The 14,674-nt window shown below is 47.0% G+C and overlaps 1 protein-coding gene across 10 annotated transcripts in view; it reads right to left on the bottom strand.

Moving 5' to 3' along the window:
- The window catches only part of opa1 (OPA1 mitochondrial dynamin like GTPase), a 58,658-nt gene that overhangs the window by 2,667 nt on the left and 41,317 nt on the right, over positions 1 to 14,674 (bottom strand). For all 10 annotated transcript variants that reach the window (XM_052526753.1, XM_052526757.1, XM_052526755.1 and 7 more), the window contains one exon: positions 746 to 818. In XM_052526753.1, coding sequence (XP_052382713.1) covers positions 754 to 818 — 65 coding nt within the window. In that variant the 3' untranslated portion in view covers positions 746 to 753. The remainder of the gene's footprint in view (positions 1 to 745; positions 819 to 14,674) is intronic.

Here is a 14,674-nt window from a genome sequence, read left to right as displayed (position 1 = left end):
ACCAAAGAGCTGTCAAAGGACACCAGGAACAAAATTGTAGACCTGCACCAGGCTGGGAAGACTGAATCTGCAATAGGTAAGCAGCTTGGTTTGAAGAAATCAACTGTGGGAGCAATTATTAGGAAATGGAAGACGTTGAAGTGTACCTATGATGAAAATTACAGGCCTCATCTTTTTAAGTGGGAGAACTTACACAATTGGTGGCTGACTAAATACTTTTTTGCCCCACTGTACATGGGCTCCGATACAGGAACGATACTTTTAACTGGAAACCATTTGGTGCAATTTGATTAGTGGAACAAATCGGTGCGGTTTGATTCATTTCAATACAGTAACAATTGTTTTCTATTTTAAAATGTATATCTGATAGTGCTGGAGATCAGGGGGTCAGAGAGAGAGAGAGGTGCGTGAATGATGTAGTGTTTGAGCTGAGCCATAGGGCAGACTGAGCATTTACCACTATAAGATTAGGGGGGGGGGGGGTACTTTGTTTTTGTCCCCCCACTTTTTATTTAATAAAAACTTTCATTACCCACTGATTAACTTGTCAGTTAATGGCCCAACACTCTTAACCGCTGACAAAACTCTGGAATGAGTAGGTGTGTCCAAACTTTTGACTGGTACTGTATATATTCACATGATTTGAGGTATGTTAGAGACATTTCTGTACAATGCTGGCCACTAATAGTCAATGTACTGTACTGTAGCACATGTGATGACAATGAGATCACTGAGAGTCAGATACCTGATGCTCTACTTCTCCTTGTGAAGAGCTTCTATGAAGGCTTCAAGTTTCTCCTGAATCTCACGGACTTTCTCTGCAGAGGAGGCAAGACCAAAGGGAGTGGGTTAGTTGAGAATTTAAAACAAACAGCGGATATGGAGCAGGGTTGGGTCAATTCCAAATTGAAGACAGTCAATTCAAGAAGTAAACGAAAAATTCGGACTTTGTGGATTTTTTACATTTTCAATGAACTCTCAACAAATTGACAAGGAGAACGAACGTATGTTTAAAAAGTTCATATTTTAGAATTTTTCAATTTAAATAACTTCCTGAATTGACGGACTTCGAAGTGACCCCAACCCTGATATGGAGCATCCAAGATGCCTATGTTCTGATTCTGCTAAAAGAGGCCTATTCTATTATTGTGTTAGTATTTGCGAGACAACCCAAGGAGTTTGAGATGTTCCTCAGAACGGTGGCGTCCAACTACCAGTGACACAAGTTACAGCTCAAATATAAAAACACAACATGAAACCATTTCAAATGTTACTGAGTTACAGTTTGCATAAGGAAACCAGTCAATTGAAATCCATTCATTTGGCACTAATCTCTGGATTTTACAACTGGGAATACAGGTATGAATCTGTTGGTCACAGATCCTTGCTACATTGGGCCCTGCATTATCATGCTGAAACATGAGGTGAGGGCGGTGGATGAACAGCATGACAATGGGCCTCAGGATCTCGTAACGGTATCTCTGTGCATTCAAATTGCCATTGTTAAAATGCAATTGCGTTCGTTGCCCGTAGCTTATGCCTGCCCATACATTAACCTCACCACAGGGCACTCTGTTCACAGCGCTGACATCAGCAAACTGCACGCCCACACGACGCCATACACTCCATCTGCCCGGTACGGTTGAAACCGGGATTAATCCGTGAAGAGCACACTTCTCCAGCGTGACTGTGGCCATGGAATGTGAGTCCACAAAACTGCACATTTTAGGGAGGCCTTCTATTGTTCCCAGCACAAGGTGCACCTGTGTAATAATCATACGGTTTAATCAGCCTCTTGGTATGCCACACCTGTCAGGTGGATGGATTATCTTTGCAAAGGAGAAAAGCTCACCAACAGGAATGTGCACAAAATTGGAGAGAAATAAGCTTTTTATGCATATGAAAAATTTCAGATTTTTTAATTTAGCTCATGAAACATGGGACCAACACCTTACATGTTGTGTTTATATTTTTGTCCAGTGTTCATAATAGCCCATGGCATACCTTCACAGTGTGTGAATTGTGAATTGTGAAACCAACGCCCTGAAATGTTGCAGAATAACAGACTTGTCACAGGCCATTGTGCCTCCACTGTCACCTCTTATTTCAGCCCAACAGCAGATGGTTCCCCACTGACAGCCCTCAAACCTAAAAGAAAGAAGAAAAAAACTGACCACTTCAGTGAAATATTCTGATGAAGAGGAGAGTTGTGGGCCATTTCAAGTAAGCTCACCGCCACATCAAAGACCCCCCCCCCTCCCCTCCGAACCGATGACATGTTATGTCCCCCCAGGCACACGTCTCGCTAATGGACGGGAGATACCATGACAACATTCCACATGAAAGGGAAAATATACTAGAGAAACGTTGAGTCACCACCTCCCGCCGTTGGGGTCGTTTCGAGGAGAAATCCGTCCATATGACAACATGTACTGTCACACGAGGGACTGCAGTAACAGAGACTCTTTAAATCACTGATTTAACAATGGCAAGAGTAAAGGGCCAGAGAGAGAGAAAAAGAGGCCTATAGGGGAGTAGCAGTGCCAGCTGCACCCATCCTTGGCCCCATCTCTCCTTCGCGCTCTATTCCAGTAGACTAATCCGACTGGAGCTGCCCCAAGCACAAACTCAAACAAAACTCTGAGGCACAAACTGCAACTCAGCTACTTCCAATCAGCCTCACGAGATGCAAATCAGAAGAGTATCTTCAAATACGTTTGACTCAACAAGGTCGGAAAGCTTCAAAACCATAAGTCGCCTTGATTTCCACGGGCACAATAAATCATAGCGGTTTAGACATGGGAACAACGATGTCTTAAGTGTCCATTTCAGGTCAACACAAAAGGTGGGAGCTGCATGCGTGCTTTAGAGGGTAACCTCATCCTAGAGCGAGGGGCTCGTGCGAGACCCTTTGAAGGGGAACGGGTGCAGAGGTATCCCTTTCTGACGGATGAAAGGCACACGGCAGCCTTTGAGGACACGCGCACGCTCGCGCACACACCTCGGAGCCCTGAAATATAACACTAAAAGTGCTGAGAAAACACTGACCTCACACAAACACAGTGGAAAAACAGCACAAGCAGTGTCAGAAAAGCACCTATCCCCCTCCTCTCTCTCTCTCTCTCTCTCTCCCTCCCTCCCTCCACACACACACACACACACACACACTCCTGGCAGGTGGCAAAAAGAAATTCCCCAGCCTTTGATACTCAGTAAACACGTCAGGGCACAATAGGGAGGCGGTAAGGGGAGATTACAACACCTAATGGAGGCATTAGGGCTGGGAGAGAGGGCACGCTGACACGGCTCCACGACCATGGCAGGTGTGGAGAGGCTGTGAAACCTTACCCGGCTGGAGCCCCACTCTCGAACCATACCGCTCAAAAAGAAAAGTTATGGAGCACACATACCGGGAGGAGGAGTGTGGGCCAGGATCCAGGATCATTTCAATCGGATGAGGAGTACTAGCAACATCTGTCTGACCCAGACCCGCGGGAGAAGAGGGGGGAAAACAGGAGTAGAGGGTACATCTCTGTCACATCAAAACAAGGGAAAACCCCTGGCTCACCTTCAGAGCGTCACTGCTGAGCGGAGTCTAGATGTGACGGTGACACGGGAGCTATTGTGTCGAGTTAATTGCTCGATGTGGACCACTGATTGCAACAGGTCAACCACAGGGGGTAACCTTACCTGAAGTCCATTTTACAGTGTTATAGCAGTTCTCTTACCTTATAGCTGTAGGAGGTCTCAATATATATATATATATTTTTTTTACCAGAATTTGATAGGTAAAACGGTCCGCAATTCACTTTAATGTATAATGGTGTTATAATGAAGGCCCTGCCATCTTGCGGGGGAAAAGCGAGGGCACGCATGGCTCTGAATGGCAGCTTTATTTTGGGCAGCAACAGTGAGAAACAGATATTTCTCTTCCCCATCTGTTTGTCCGACAAGATGACAAGGGAAAGAAAAAGGCCACAACAAGGCGGCTTTCCTTTTGAGGCGTACAGAAATGCAACACACGAAGTGGACAGAGTCGCCGTTCCTTGCCTGTTGCCTCAGAGGAATAAAAAATAAAAAAATCTATAAAGGCGCATGTTTACCTAAGAGATGAGCCCCGAGACACTGCTATTCAGCCGCCCTCCCCTTTATCTCGCCATGAATATTCCAATAATCCTTTGGCCTCTATCCCAGAGGCCCCTTTTCAGGTGGCTGGCTGAGGGGGGAGACTCCGGGCCTTTCCCAATCCCCTCTTTCAGGTCCCTCTCTCGGCTGATCTCCACATGAAATTATCTCTCTTTCACTCCCACTCTGCTGAGCTGTAAAGGCTGTAAGCCTTCGGTGGCCGGAGCAGGAGAAGGGACTGAGGGGAAAATCCTTTAATTGACCTGTAATTAGACTGTGAAACAGTGTGGTCCGGGCTGAACAACTGCTCCATACAGATGGAGAGAAGAGAGACCGTAATCTCTTTAATATGGGGGATGCCCCTCTCTAGAGTTTGACGTGAAAGGAGAAAGGCAGACGTTAGAGAAGGGAGACTGTATTATAGAGAAAGTGTCAACGCAAGGCTTTCTGTGGGTAACGTTCGGTGCCAAGACCAGCCCCTGTTGTTTTTGCATGGTGCTCCAGTCCAGCAATCAGCCAACTCAAGACAGGACAGAGTTCACTGCCTGGTCAGAAGGCTCCCGTCCCAAACTGTCATCATTCAAAAAAATGAAATGAGTTAACTTCTCTTGTCACAAGCAAGGTTACAGTCGGGGGGGGTGATCCGACTCTTTGAACGTCTGCATGCGCGATCCTGTCCTGACTGAAAGCCGATCTCTTAATGCAACAAGCAGAAGAGTGGGCCGTCGCCATGTCACTTGACTCGTCTCTAAATCTGTATTGTAACACGCTATAAAAACGTACGGGCTGCAGGAGGCGGACGCAGAAAGCGGAATGTCGTCGGCAAAACGCGCCCCCCGTCAGTGGCAAAGCCATGAATCAGGGCTGGCTCTGGAGGGCTCATCTAGGAACCAGATGCTTGAGGAGAGCAGAACCAAGGAGTCGAGAGCCCGGAGCCTGAACAGGTTCAACCCGGGGTCACCAGAGGGGCCAGACTAAACAAAGTAGCAGAGCGGGGAAAACCAACGCCAGGTGAAGACGTGCTGTGTAGTTTCTTGTACAGTTTTATTGACAGACATCGACACAGCTTTTATAAAAGGGCGAGATGTCAACAACTTTGTGCATGCAGGGGATTGTAAAATTGGTTGACGACCAAAATCTGGAGATTTCATTTGCTAAGTGGATTTATCTTAGCTCACGGCACACTACTGGATTCAACAGGTTTAATGTTGGAAAACAGCAGTGTGATCAAACACAGAGGACGATGAATTTGAGAGGGTTTTGAGAAAAAGGAATCCATACAAAAAGGAATCCATATTTCTTCATTCTTCCAACAAAATCATAACATCACTGATCTTACTTTACCTGGACACGATTGAGACTGTATTTCACATATCAGCGCAGAGTAATGACAAGTCTTTTATACTGTAAAAACTGTGCAAGACACTCAAGCTGGAAATTCAGAAAATATCTATGTAATTTGTGAGTTGTTTTGGGGGGGTTGTAAATCATGATAAAATCACAGAGAGCCAGAGTTCCCAGGCTTCTAAAGCCAACCTTTTGCACTCAGATGGTCTGTACTGCAGCTAAGTAGCCTGGACAATCAATCTTAGTGGGTAATGTCAGCCTGATAATCTCGGGGTGACAGAGTGTTTATGTTAAATCACTGCCATAATCCCTCAGAGCCACAGGTGTGGACTGCCCGCCGCCGAGCGCCCGGGCGTGTGTGAACGCGCACATAAGCAGGCAGACAGACACATTGAACAGAATCAACTGTAATGTGTACAATACCAAGGCATAGTCTGACTGTGGCACACAGCACATCCATAATCAGGATAGACACCTTGGAAAGAGCCCCCCCATCAGTCTCTCCGTCTCCACGACTTCTATCACACGCAGACGAATCTGGGGGGTCCGACTCATGTCAGTCAGTCCCGCGAAGGTAAGTACCATGAAGGAACAGCGCTGATCCCAAACGAACCACAGAGACGGCCGACGACACCCATCAGAACACACACACACCACTCCAACTCCCTCCACTAAATACGGCTTTCCAGCTGGTCCTGAGAGCACACACCTGTCCCGGTGACACGTAGTACAGCAGGCACTGCAAACAAACATTGAATTCCTTAACGCCACCGCAAGAGTGAAATGTGTCATTGCAAGCACAATCAAAACACCATCTCTGACAACGTACATCAAGTTTCTTTTATCTATAACCAGGATATCATCCAACCATTTCACGCAGAATAATTACCTGATGCGTGGGGAGGGGGAGGGGGGTCAGAACCGGCCTGATGGAAACAGGAAGTATTCATAAAAGTCGACAGACAGTTTGTTCCTTCAAGCATGGTGGGATCTTTTTGTTTGTAAAAATGAATTAAGCAAGAAATGGCCGAGGAAACCATAAATTCGAAGTAAACTTGGAACTCCCACTACGACTCGGGAAAGCTTGCAATTTATTAGGCTACAGAAGACATGGTGATGAGCTTGAAGCTCCTTTCCAATAAACATTGAGGGTCTTATTCTGGTGACATGTGCAATGCTTGGCTGCCATTTGACAAAAACAAAAAAAATCTCACTAACCATTAATAATGTCATCATGTTGGCTAGCCTAACTGCACCGTATCTGCGAGCTGTTGGCTAAAGCACATGTACCAAGACCAAAATGGGCACATTATCCATATAACGCAACAGTTTGTGTGAGTTGAAAATACGTCTGTATATTTCACCTGTATTTTTTATGTGGTACATTTAAATGGCAAAAGTGGTTTTTATGTGCACTATGTCATTACGCAAAGCCTTTGATGTGCAAAAAGCCCGTTTGATGGGAACATCTCTGGCGGGAAAACGGGCATATTGTTTTGATACAGATTTTAGAATTCGTATTGAAAATCTGTCGCCAATAGGATGGAAATCTAGCTATTGTCAGTGGGTGACCGGAAAAAGTCTGATAAAATATCACAAAAACGAGAAGACTTGGCAACTTAAAGCATTCAGCAGTAAACGTAATCCAAATCTAACCCCTGGTAGCCCATGTGCAGGGAAGACATTGAGAAAATCCCCCATTTCATTTGTTCAAAAAAAACTAAAAACTTGAAAAAAAAAAAAAAATTAAAACAGACTGCTCTATTTTTACCATGCGAGGGAGGAAGTGTGTGGTTTTCCTATTACCGCATCCTCTTATTTGAGCCGTGGACAGCTAACAGGGGCCTAAGTGTGTGAACAGTAACGGTGCTGTCAGACAATGCTTCCCAAATGGCATTCTAATTCTCCATATAGAGCACAACTTTTGACCGGAGGTGTATGGGGCCATGGTCAAAAGTGGTGCACTACATAGGACATTTGGGAGACAGACTGTGTCTTGAGTGACAGGAGGATCTGCAGGAATGGGGCCCTTGGGGCCCTGCTGGGAGGGAAAGAGACGGTCGGAATCCTCATCTGTCCCACATCACGACTTCCTCCACTTCCTCTTTTCCCACCGATCACTCTGTCAGGAGCACCAGGGACGTGTCTCTACACTCCTCAGAGGCTTCCATTCCTTGTAACCTTTTCTTGATGATCACCGATAGGTGACAGGTTGCATAAACATGTCCCCCAACGGCCTGAAACAGCTTCCATTGCCTTCTACTTCTTTCACACACATTAGTGCTTTCACGTGTTGCTTTTAGTAGACTTGGAGGAGGCAAGGAGATGAGGGTAGATGAGTATTGAGACAAGGCCTGGGAAAGGCAGGTCCAACAGCCTACCCAGTCTCTTTCTGGCTGAGTCTCTGACAGGGTGGACAGTCTCCAAAAATGTCCCCTGCCCCTTTATCCTCCACACTCAGGCAGAGCAAGGAGAGATTTACAACCACCCGGGGACTGCTGCTGCGGGGCCTGTGAAACAGATGCAGGGAAATAGGGGGATGGGGTAAGGGCGCGGGGTCACCAAAACACCAGGGACGTGTCGGAGGGAGCGTGGACAGCCCGCCCTGGCTCCCAGTCTCAGCGAGGAAGGAGGGGACAGGGGGAGGAAAAGGAGAGAGGGATGAGGGAGGAGGTTAGGAGGTCGTGAGTGGGACTGGGAGCGGCTGGCTGGCCGGGTGTAGGGAGGGCCTCTGATCCAGCTGTTGGGAAGACGGAAGTTGTTTCCTCCACTGGCTGTCAGGGAGGGGTATAAACAGTCCTCTGTCAGAGAGGAGGGGATGGGGGGCAGACCCACATGTGCTTTTAACATCAGACATGCTCCCTGTTCCTTCTATGTAAAAAAAAAAATATATATATATATATAAAAAAATGTGTACACATGCGTTGCGTGTGAGCTTGTGCGTGCCGTGTGCGTGCAAGAGCCCATCCATTGTCGGGAGTTTGGTGTGTGTGAGAGAGCTAAGACAGGAAGAGAGCTGGCTGCAGATGAAAGGAAAGACAGAGCAGTATGTTTTAAAGCGGCGTTATGACAACTCTAAATGTAGTGTTTGTCTACTCCCAGCCCCGGAGAAAATGGACAAGTTGGCCCAGAGTCAATCTTTGATGTTTCCTCTTTACGAGAAAACTTCTAAACTAGCACTACAATTAATGCCAGAGTCTGAATCCCAGACGGCACCCTATCCCCTATGTAGTGCGCTACCTTCGACCAGGGCCCATAGGCCTTCCCATTTGGGGCACAGTCAGAGGATATACACTCAGGAAAAAATTTAAAAAATACTCAGCTTTGAAAATACAGCCTCTAACTTCCATTTATGATAAAAAGCATTTCTTTCACCATCTATTTGTCTATGTGAAGACATGAGGGGAAAGCCGACAAAATGTTTTTTTTAACCACCAAATTGATGTAGAGATCTAGAGGAGAGTAAAAGCTTAACCTAAAGGGGCAGCCAATTCATTTGCCAACGCATTCAAACGCAACGGGGCCCTTGAGAGAGCAAGAGCAGCATCAAATGGCCCCTGAGTGATTAAAGGGACAATTCGAGATCTGAAAAATAAGACAGTGGTCATCCCCCCACTTGTTCTGGTAAAACGGCTGAGGGACTGTGGATTGGCAAAAAGAGCTCCAGATCAAACGACTAGCCCCAAGCATCCTCCCATGTAAAACGCAACAGTGTAATGAAATGTTGCTCCTCAGGAATCCAGAACCCCAGTACAGGCAACAGTACATAAAACTCATGGACATGCTACGTCGCTCCATACACACGCAACAGACAAGTGCCATCTTGTCCTACGGCAGATGCTTAGGCTTCCTCTAAGAGGAGAGAGCAAACAGATAGTGTGTGTGTGTGTGTGTGTGTGTGTGTGTGTGTGTGTTTGCGGGGGGCAGGGGCAGGGCATTTCTGCTGTGACCTGCCGCCCAGAGCAAACACAGTAAAACCTTGCGCGCACACACACACACCTAATACTCCTATAGGTCTTCCACTACTGCAGGAAGAAACAGAGGAGCACTTCTCACTGAGCCTCACTAATCACTCCAGAGGAAGAGCAGCTCAAAGGAGAGGAGGGAAGGGAGGGGGGAGATATAAAAGGGATAGAGGGAGAAGATGTGAGATGGAGGAGTGTGTCTGAGGGCATTCCACAGAGCAGGTCCAGACAACCTAGAGTGCTATTGTACACACACACACACACAATACCAGTACTAAGCTCGCGGGGAGAGCTATAAAAGACCAAGGGGTGAAGGTGAAGAGAATTGCGTATGGTGTGTGTGTGTGTGTGTGTGTGGTGTGTGTGTGTGTGCACGCACGCTGGCATGTGTCTGTGTACAGGAGCACTCCGCCTGCCTGTGTGCTGTGAGACACGCGCTCTCCATCAATGTGACAAGTTGCATAAACACCCGCAACTTCCCTTTCAGGGCCACAACTTCATGGCATCTGAAAAGCACAGGCTTATGCTTTCAGAGAGGAGGGAGACCAGAGCGGGCGGCGTTCACACAGCACATGTTCTCCCATCATGAGGAGTCAAAGGGGTGTCAGTCTGTCACAAGGCAAAAACGATAAAGGCGCGAGAGAGAGATGGGGAAGAGGGAAAGAGATAGCGAGAAGGAGAAGAAAAAAAGAGAGATGGAAAACAGAGCAAGGGTTAAAAGAGGCACGTAGACAGAGGGAGAGTGTGTATTCTTGGGTTGTTGTAATTGAGTTGTGTATTATTGGAATTAAGGCAGCAGCCCACATCCAGTCAGTCGTCTCCTGACGGGCCTGCAGTTCCATATTAGCACTGGGCTCCTTTCCAGGGAGAGAGAAGAAGAGGAGGCATCCTGCCATGCAGCTGCTCTGGCCTGTGGTGCGCTCCTCTTCTCTCCCCCTCACCCACACAAACGCCCCCCCGTACATATACACACACACACACGTCGCTTCACCTCCACACACCCTGCACCACTGTTAGTACTCCTACGATCCGCCTCCTCCACACACACACTTCCCCCCGTGTGAAACCTGAGTGGCACTGGGCTCTACCTGTCTGCTGCGAGTAGGGGCAAATCGCTCTTAACACCAGACTGCCCCAGGGAGCACATTTCTGCCTTTGTTAAGAGAAGTGTGCTCCCCCCCGACCCCCCCTCAAAGCATGCTGCCAGGTGAGGCTCAGGCCGCTTTGAGCAAGAGCATTGAAATAAAGTTTCCCTGCTCTCCATTAGATGACCCCTGGCCTGGCCTAATATCTTCATGAGGAGACATCCTCTCCAGCCTTCAGATGACGAGTGTGTAACAACACAGTGTTCAGTTTCTCTCACACACACACACACACAGCTAAACTGGTGGGATCTCCTCCTGTCGAGTCTTGCAGGGGGAGGGGCCAGACAGCACACAGGTGTGCGAGAGGAGAGGCCCACGTCGGAGTTCAGCCAAACATCACAAGACGGCCACTTGTATCATGTCTAATATCACCATTAAATACATTAGCTTGATATTTTCTATTTACCAGGAAAAATGTATTGGATCTCGTTATATCATACGTGGTTAAAGACAACCCTCAGGTGACTGTTGGATGATCGAGAACCTCAAATTCATTTTGCCCGGGGCCTGCATTTGGCTTCGCGGGCCTGTAGTTTGGAACTAGATGGAGGGTAGAGTGGTATCCAGATGTTCACACCTTCATACCGTTCCTGTACCATATACGGTATACGGTATTACCGGCAGTGCACACAAGCGGCGCCATTTCTTTCCAAATGTAAAAATAAATAAATCATAATACACATTTTTAAGAAGCTGTAACCAAGAAACTTGATCTTGCAATCTAGCCACTAAGCTAGCAAGTTAGCGAGCCAACTGAATAGCTGGAGCCCTGAGCTGGTGATAATTTATTTGGCACATCTCAGATAGGGCTCCCGAGTGGCGCAGCGGTCTAAGGCACTGCATCTCAGTGCTAGAGGCGTCACTACAGACACCCTGGTTCGAAACCAGGCTGCATTGCAACTGGCCGTGAGTGGGATTCCCAATGGGCTGCGCATAATTTGGCTCAGTGTCGTCCGGGTTTGGCCGTCATGGTAAGTAAGTATTTGTTCTTAACTGACTTGCCTAGTTAAATAAAGGTTAAATAAAAAAGATGCTTTAGGGTGCCTCAAAATATATACGTTTTTAAAAAGGTATTGAAAAATCATACCGTCGCTATTTAAAAATACCCCAGTAGACACAGTATACCGCCCAAGCCTAATTGAGGGGAGAAATGGCAAAAAAAAAAATAGCCTAACTTTATAGAGAACTCCAAACTTCCAAGTTGGACTTGGGCACTTAGTCTTGTGCCTGTGCGCTGAGCCCTATCTCAGAGCCCAGTAGAGTCTATCTGGTCATTTAGAGTGATGGGCTCCACTGCCCTTCGGAGACCTCCAGGGCAACGTCCCAAACGGCACCCGATTCCCTATATGGTGCACTACTTTTGACCAGGGCCCACAGGAAATAGAGTGCCAGTTGGGACACAGCCCCCTCTGGCACACATCTAGGTCTACATTACAGACAGACAACCAACTCCGCACTGTCAGACGGCTAACCAGCACGATCCTCAACTCGTTCTACATCTAGACTGACAACCTTACATGAATGGATTGAACCCATTTGACCTAACGTAGCTCGGGTCTTAAAAAAAGAAAACGTAAGGTTGGAGCGCAGAAGCGTCGGGAAAGTTCCAATGAACGTTTGAGTTCAGGAGCACCATGGCTCAACGGGTAGTGTGGTCGATACTCGCTTGATAGTGTATCTTACATCCCTTCAGAACCCCTATCCTCCTCCTGCACAGCTTTTAAATAAAGTGAAAGTACTCAGCCTCGACTTCTGAAGCGTCACTCCTCCTCGGTTCCTCCGAGTGACAAGAGGACGTCGGAGGAGGACAAGCCCAGGCAGGGATACTCTCTGAGGGTTGTCTGGCTTGCAGGTAACCTCCCTTCCGTCTCCGCCAACATGGTGTGTGACCATTGTGTTCCCAGCCCCACCACCCTCCCTCCTCAAACACTCTGGGAAGGGGTCGGACGTCTGCATCCCAAATGGCAGCCTATTCCCTACGTAGGTCTAGGAACTCCTCTGTGAGAGAAGCAGGGGACGAAGAGAGGAGCGTCTTCTCGTTTATTCTATTCCTCTGTTTCCCTTCTGGTGGTTTGGTGAGAGAACATGACCCCCATAGGAGGAAGTGAAGGCAGCCCCTTTTAAACTCAACCTTACAACTGATATGTGTGTGCGTGTGTGTGTGTGTGCGCGTGTGCGTACGTGCGTGCGTGTACGTGCGTCCGTGAGTAAGGGTGTCAGAGAGAGAGTGTACATGTGTCAGTGCTTCCCCAAAGATTGTTTTCAGCAGCAGTGGCAAACGTAGTGGGTGGGTGGGGGGGTTTGTGGTCACTTCTGCTGACTTCTACTTTGTATAATTTGTCACTTATCTTAAAGGGATAGTGCTGGATTCATTATTTATTTTTTTAACAGTCAAATGAATTACCAGATACCATTTGAATGTCTTTTATGCAGTTTGAAGGGAGTTGAAGGCAGTTTCATGAGCTATTGCTAGCTATGGGCAATGAAAGGAACTCTATGGAAACCGCTAGCGTTCTAGTTGTTCACATAGACTTCCAGTTATTGTGTTAATGCTAGTTTGCAGCTAGATATCCCTCTAAAAATTAGAAATATTATAAAAAATAAAATAAAATAAAAAACATTTTGTAGTAGCGACAACGATTTAACAGCCACAGGGCTATCGGTGAAACACGGTGTGTTTGTCAGAGTGTGTTGTGTGTGTGTGTTGAAGAAGGGTCAAACAGTCGACAGAGAGGCGTGTGTGTGTTCAAGGCAACACCTGAATGCCAGTCTAGCCGGCAAACACAGATAGGAGCCAGACACAGCAACAACCATATCATAGCTGCAAGTGGAAAGCGCCGTCAAATGCACACACCTTTAACAAACTAAACTGAGGAAGAACTAACAATAGACTAGCGCGTGTGTTTGTGTGTGTACCCTCATTTTTTCAACTGTGTGTGTATGTGTGTGTCATGGTAAATGGTGTGTGTATGTGTGAGCACACGTGTGTGTTGGAAACAGAGAGGACAAGGCATTGGCAGGCTGGCAGCACGCCTCTCTCATGCTGCTCCACTAATGCACTTAGCAGGGCTTCACTAAATAAGCAGGCTACTGTAGTGTGGACACCTCAGTCTGTCACTGCACAATAGCCTGTTATTATGGGCCGCTCTCTCTGCCTACCAACAAAGAATTACCAACACGGAGCCAGTTAGCAACGATCCAAACACACACACACACATATATAGGCTACTGTAAACACCCACACACTTTAATACAAGTTAGCAACAACCCCAACACACACTCTGTCAACAGGCCTGGACTTGTCTTTATTGGTATAGTCCTCTGTATGACTAACGGTCAGTTCCTGGGGGGGGGGGTCAGAGCGCGTGTGTGTGTGTGTGTGTCACGGCCAACAGCATATGAATTCTCTCCCAGGGTCTCCGGTTACCACGGTAGCAGGCACAAACAGACAGGAACAAGGCCTAGTGACTCATTGCAGTCACACTGGCATACCGGAAAGAGACACACGACTGTGACTATGCCTGCTCCTCAAGGGTAGGTATCGTATTGACCACGAGTCGAGACAGAAGTACATGTGAATACACATACGGTGCTAACAGACAGGTAATTGTGTTGACCACGAAACACACACACACACACACACACACACACACACACCTCTGAATATGTATGAAATCATAAACAGATACAAAATGGAGAGCTAAGCTATATCACACACCCACCCAAGGTGTTTTTTAATTCACACCCGCCGCAACCTTTTATATTTTCCCTTTCACTCCTAGGTCTGCATCCCAAATGGCATCATATTGCCAATCAGGGTTGCCTAGGCTACTTTGAAACAATGTAAGACTCATAAAATGAAGTAAAATGTTCAGGTTTCAAACAATTAAGTAATAAAAACTGAAATTCCTTATTTACATAAGTATTCAGACCCTTTGATATGAGACTCAAAATTGAGCTCAGGTGCCTTTTGTTTCCGTTGAGCATCCTTGAGATGTTTCTACAACTTGGAGTCCACCTGTGGTCAATTAAATTGATTGGACATCATTTGGAAAGGCACACACCTGTCTATACGAGGTCCCACAGTTGACA

Source organism: Oncorhynchus keta, chromosome 1 (genome assembly GCF_023373465.1).
Source record: "Oncorhynchus keta strain PuntledgeMale-10-30-2019 chromosome 1, Oket_V2, whole genome shotgun sequence".
Taxonomy (NCBI): Eukaryota; Metazoa; Chordata; class Actinopteri; order Salmoniformes; family Salmonidae; genus Oncorhynchus; species Oncorhynchus keta.
This window is presented reverse-complemented; position numbering and strand designations above follow the sequence as displayed.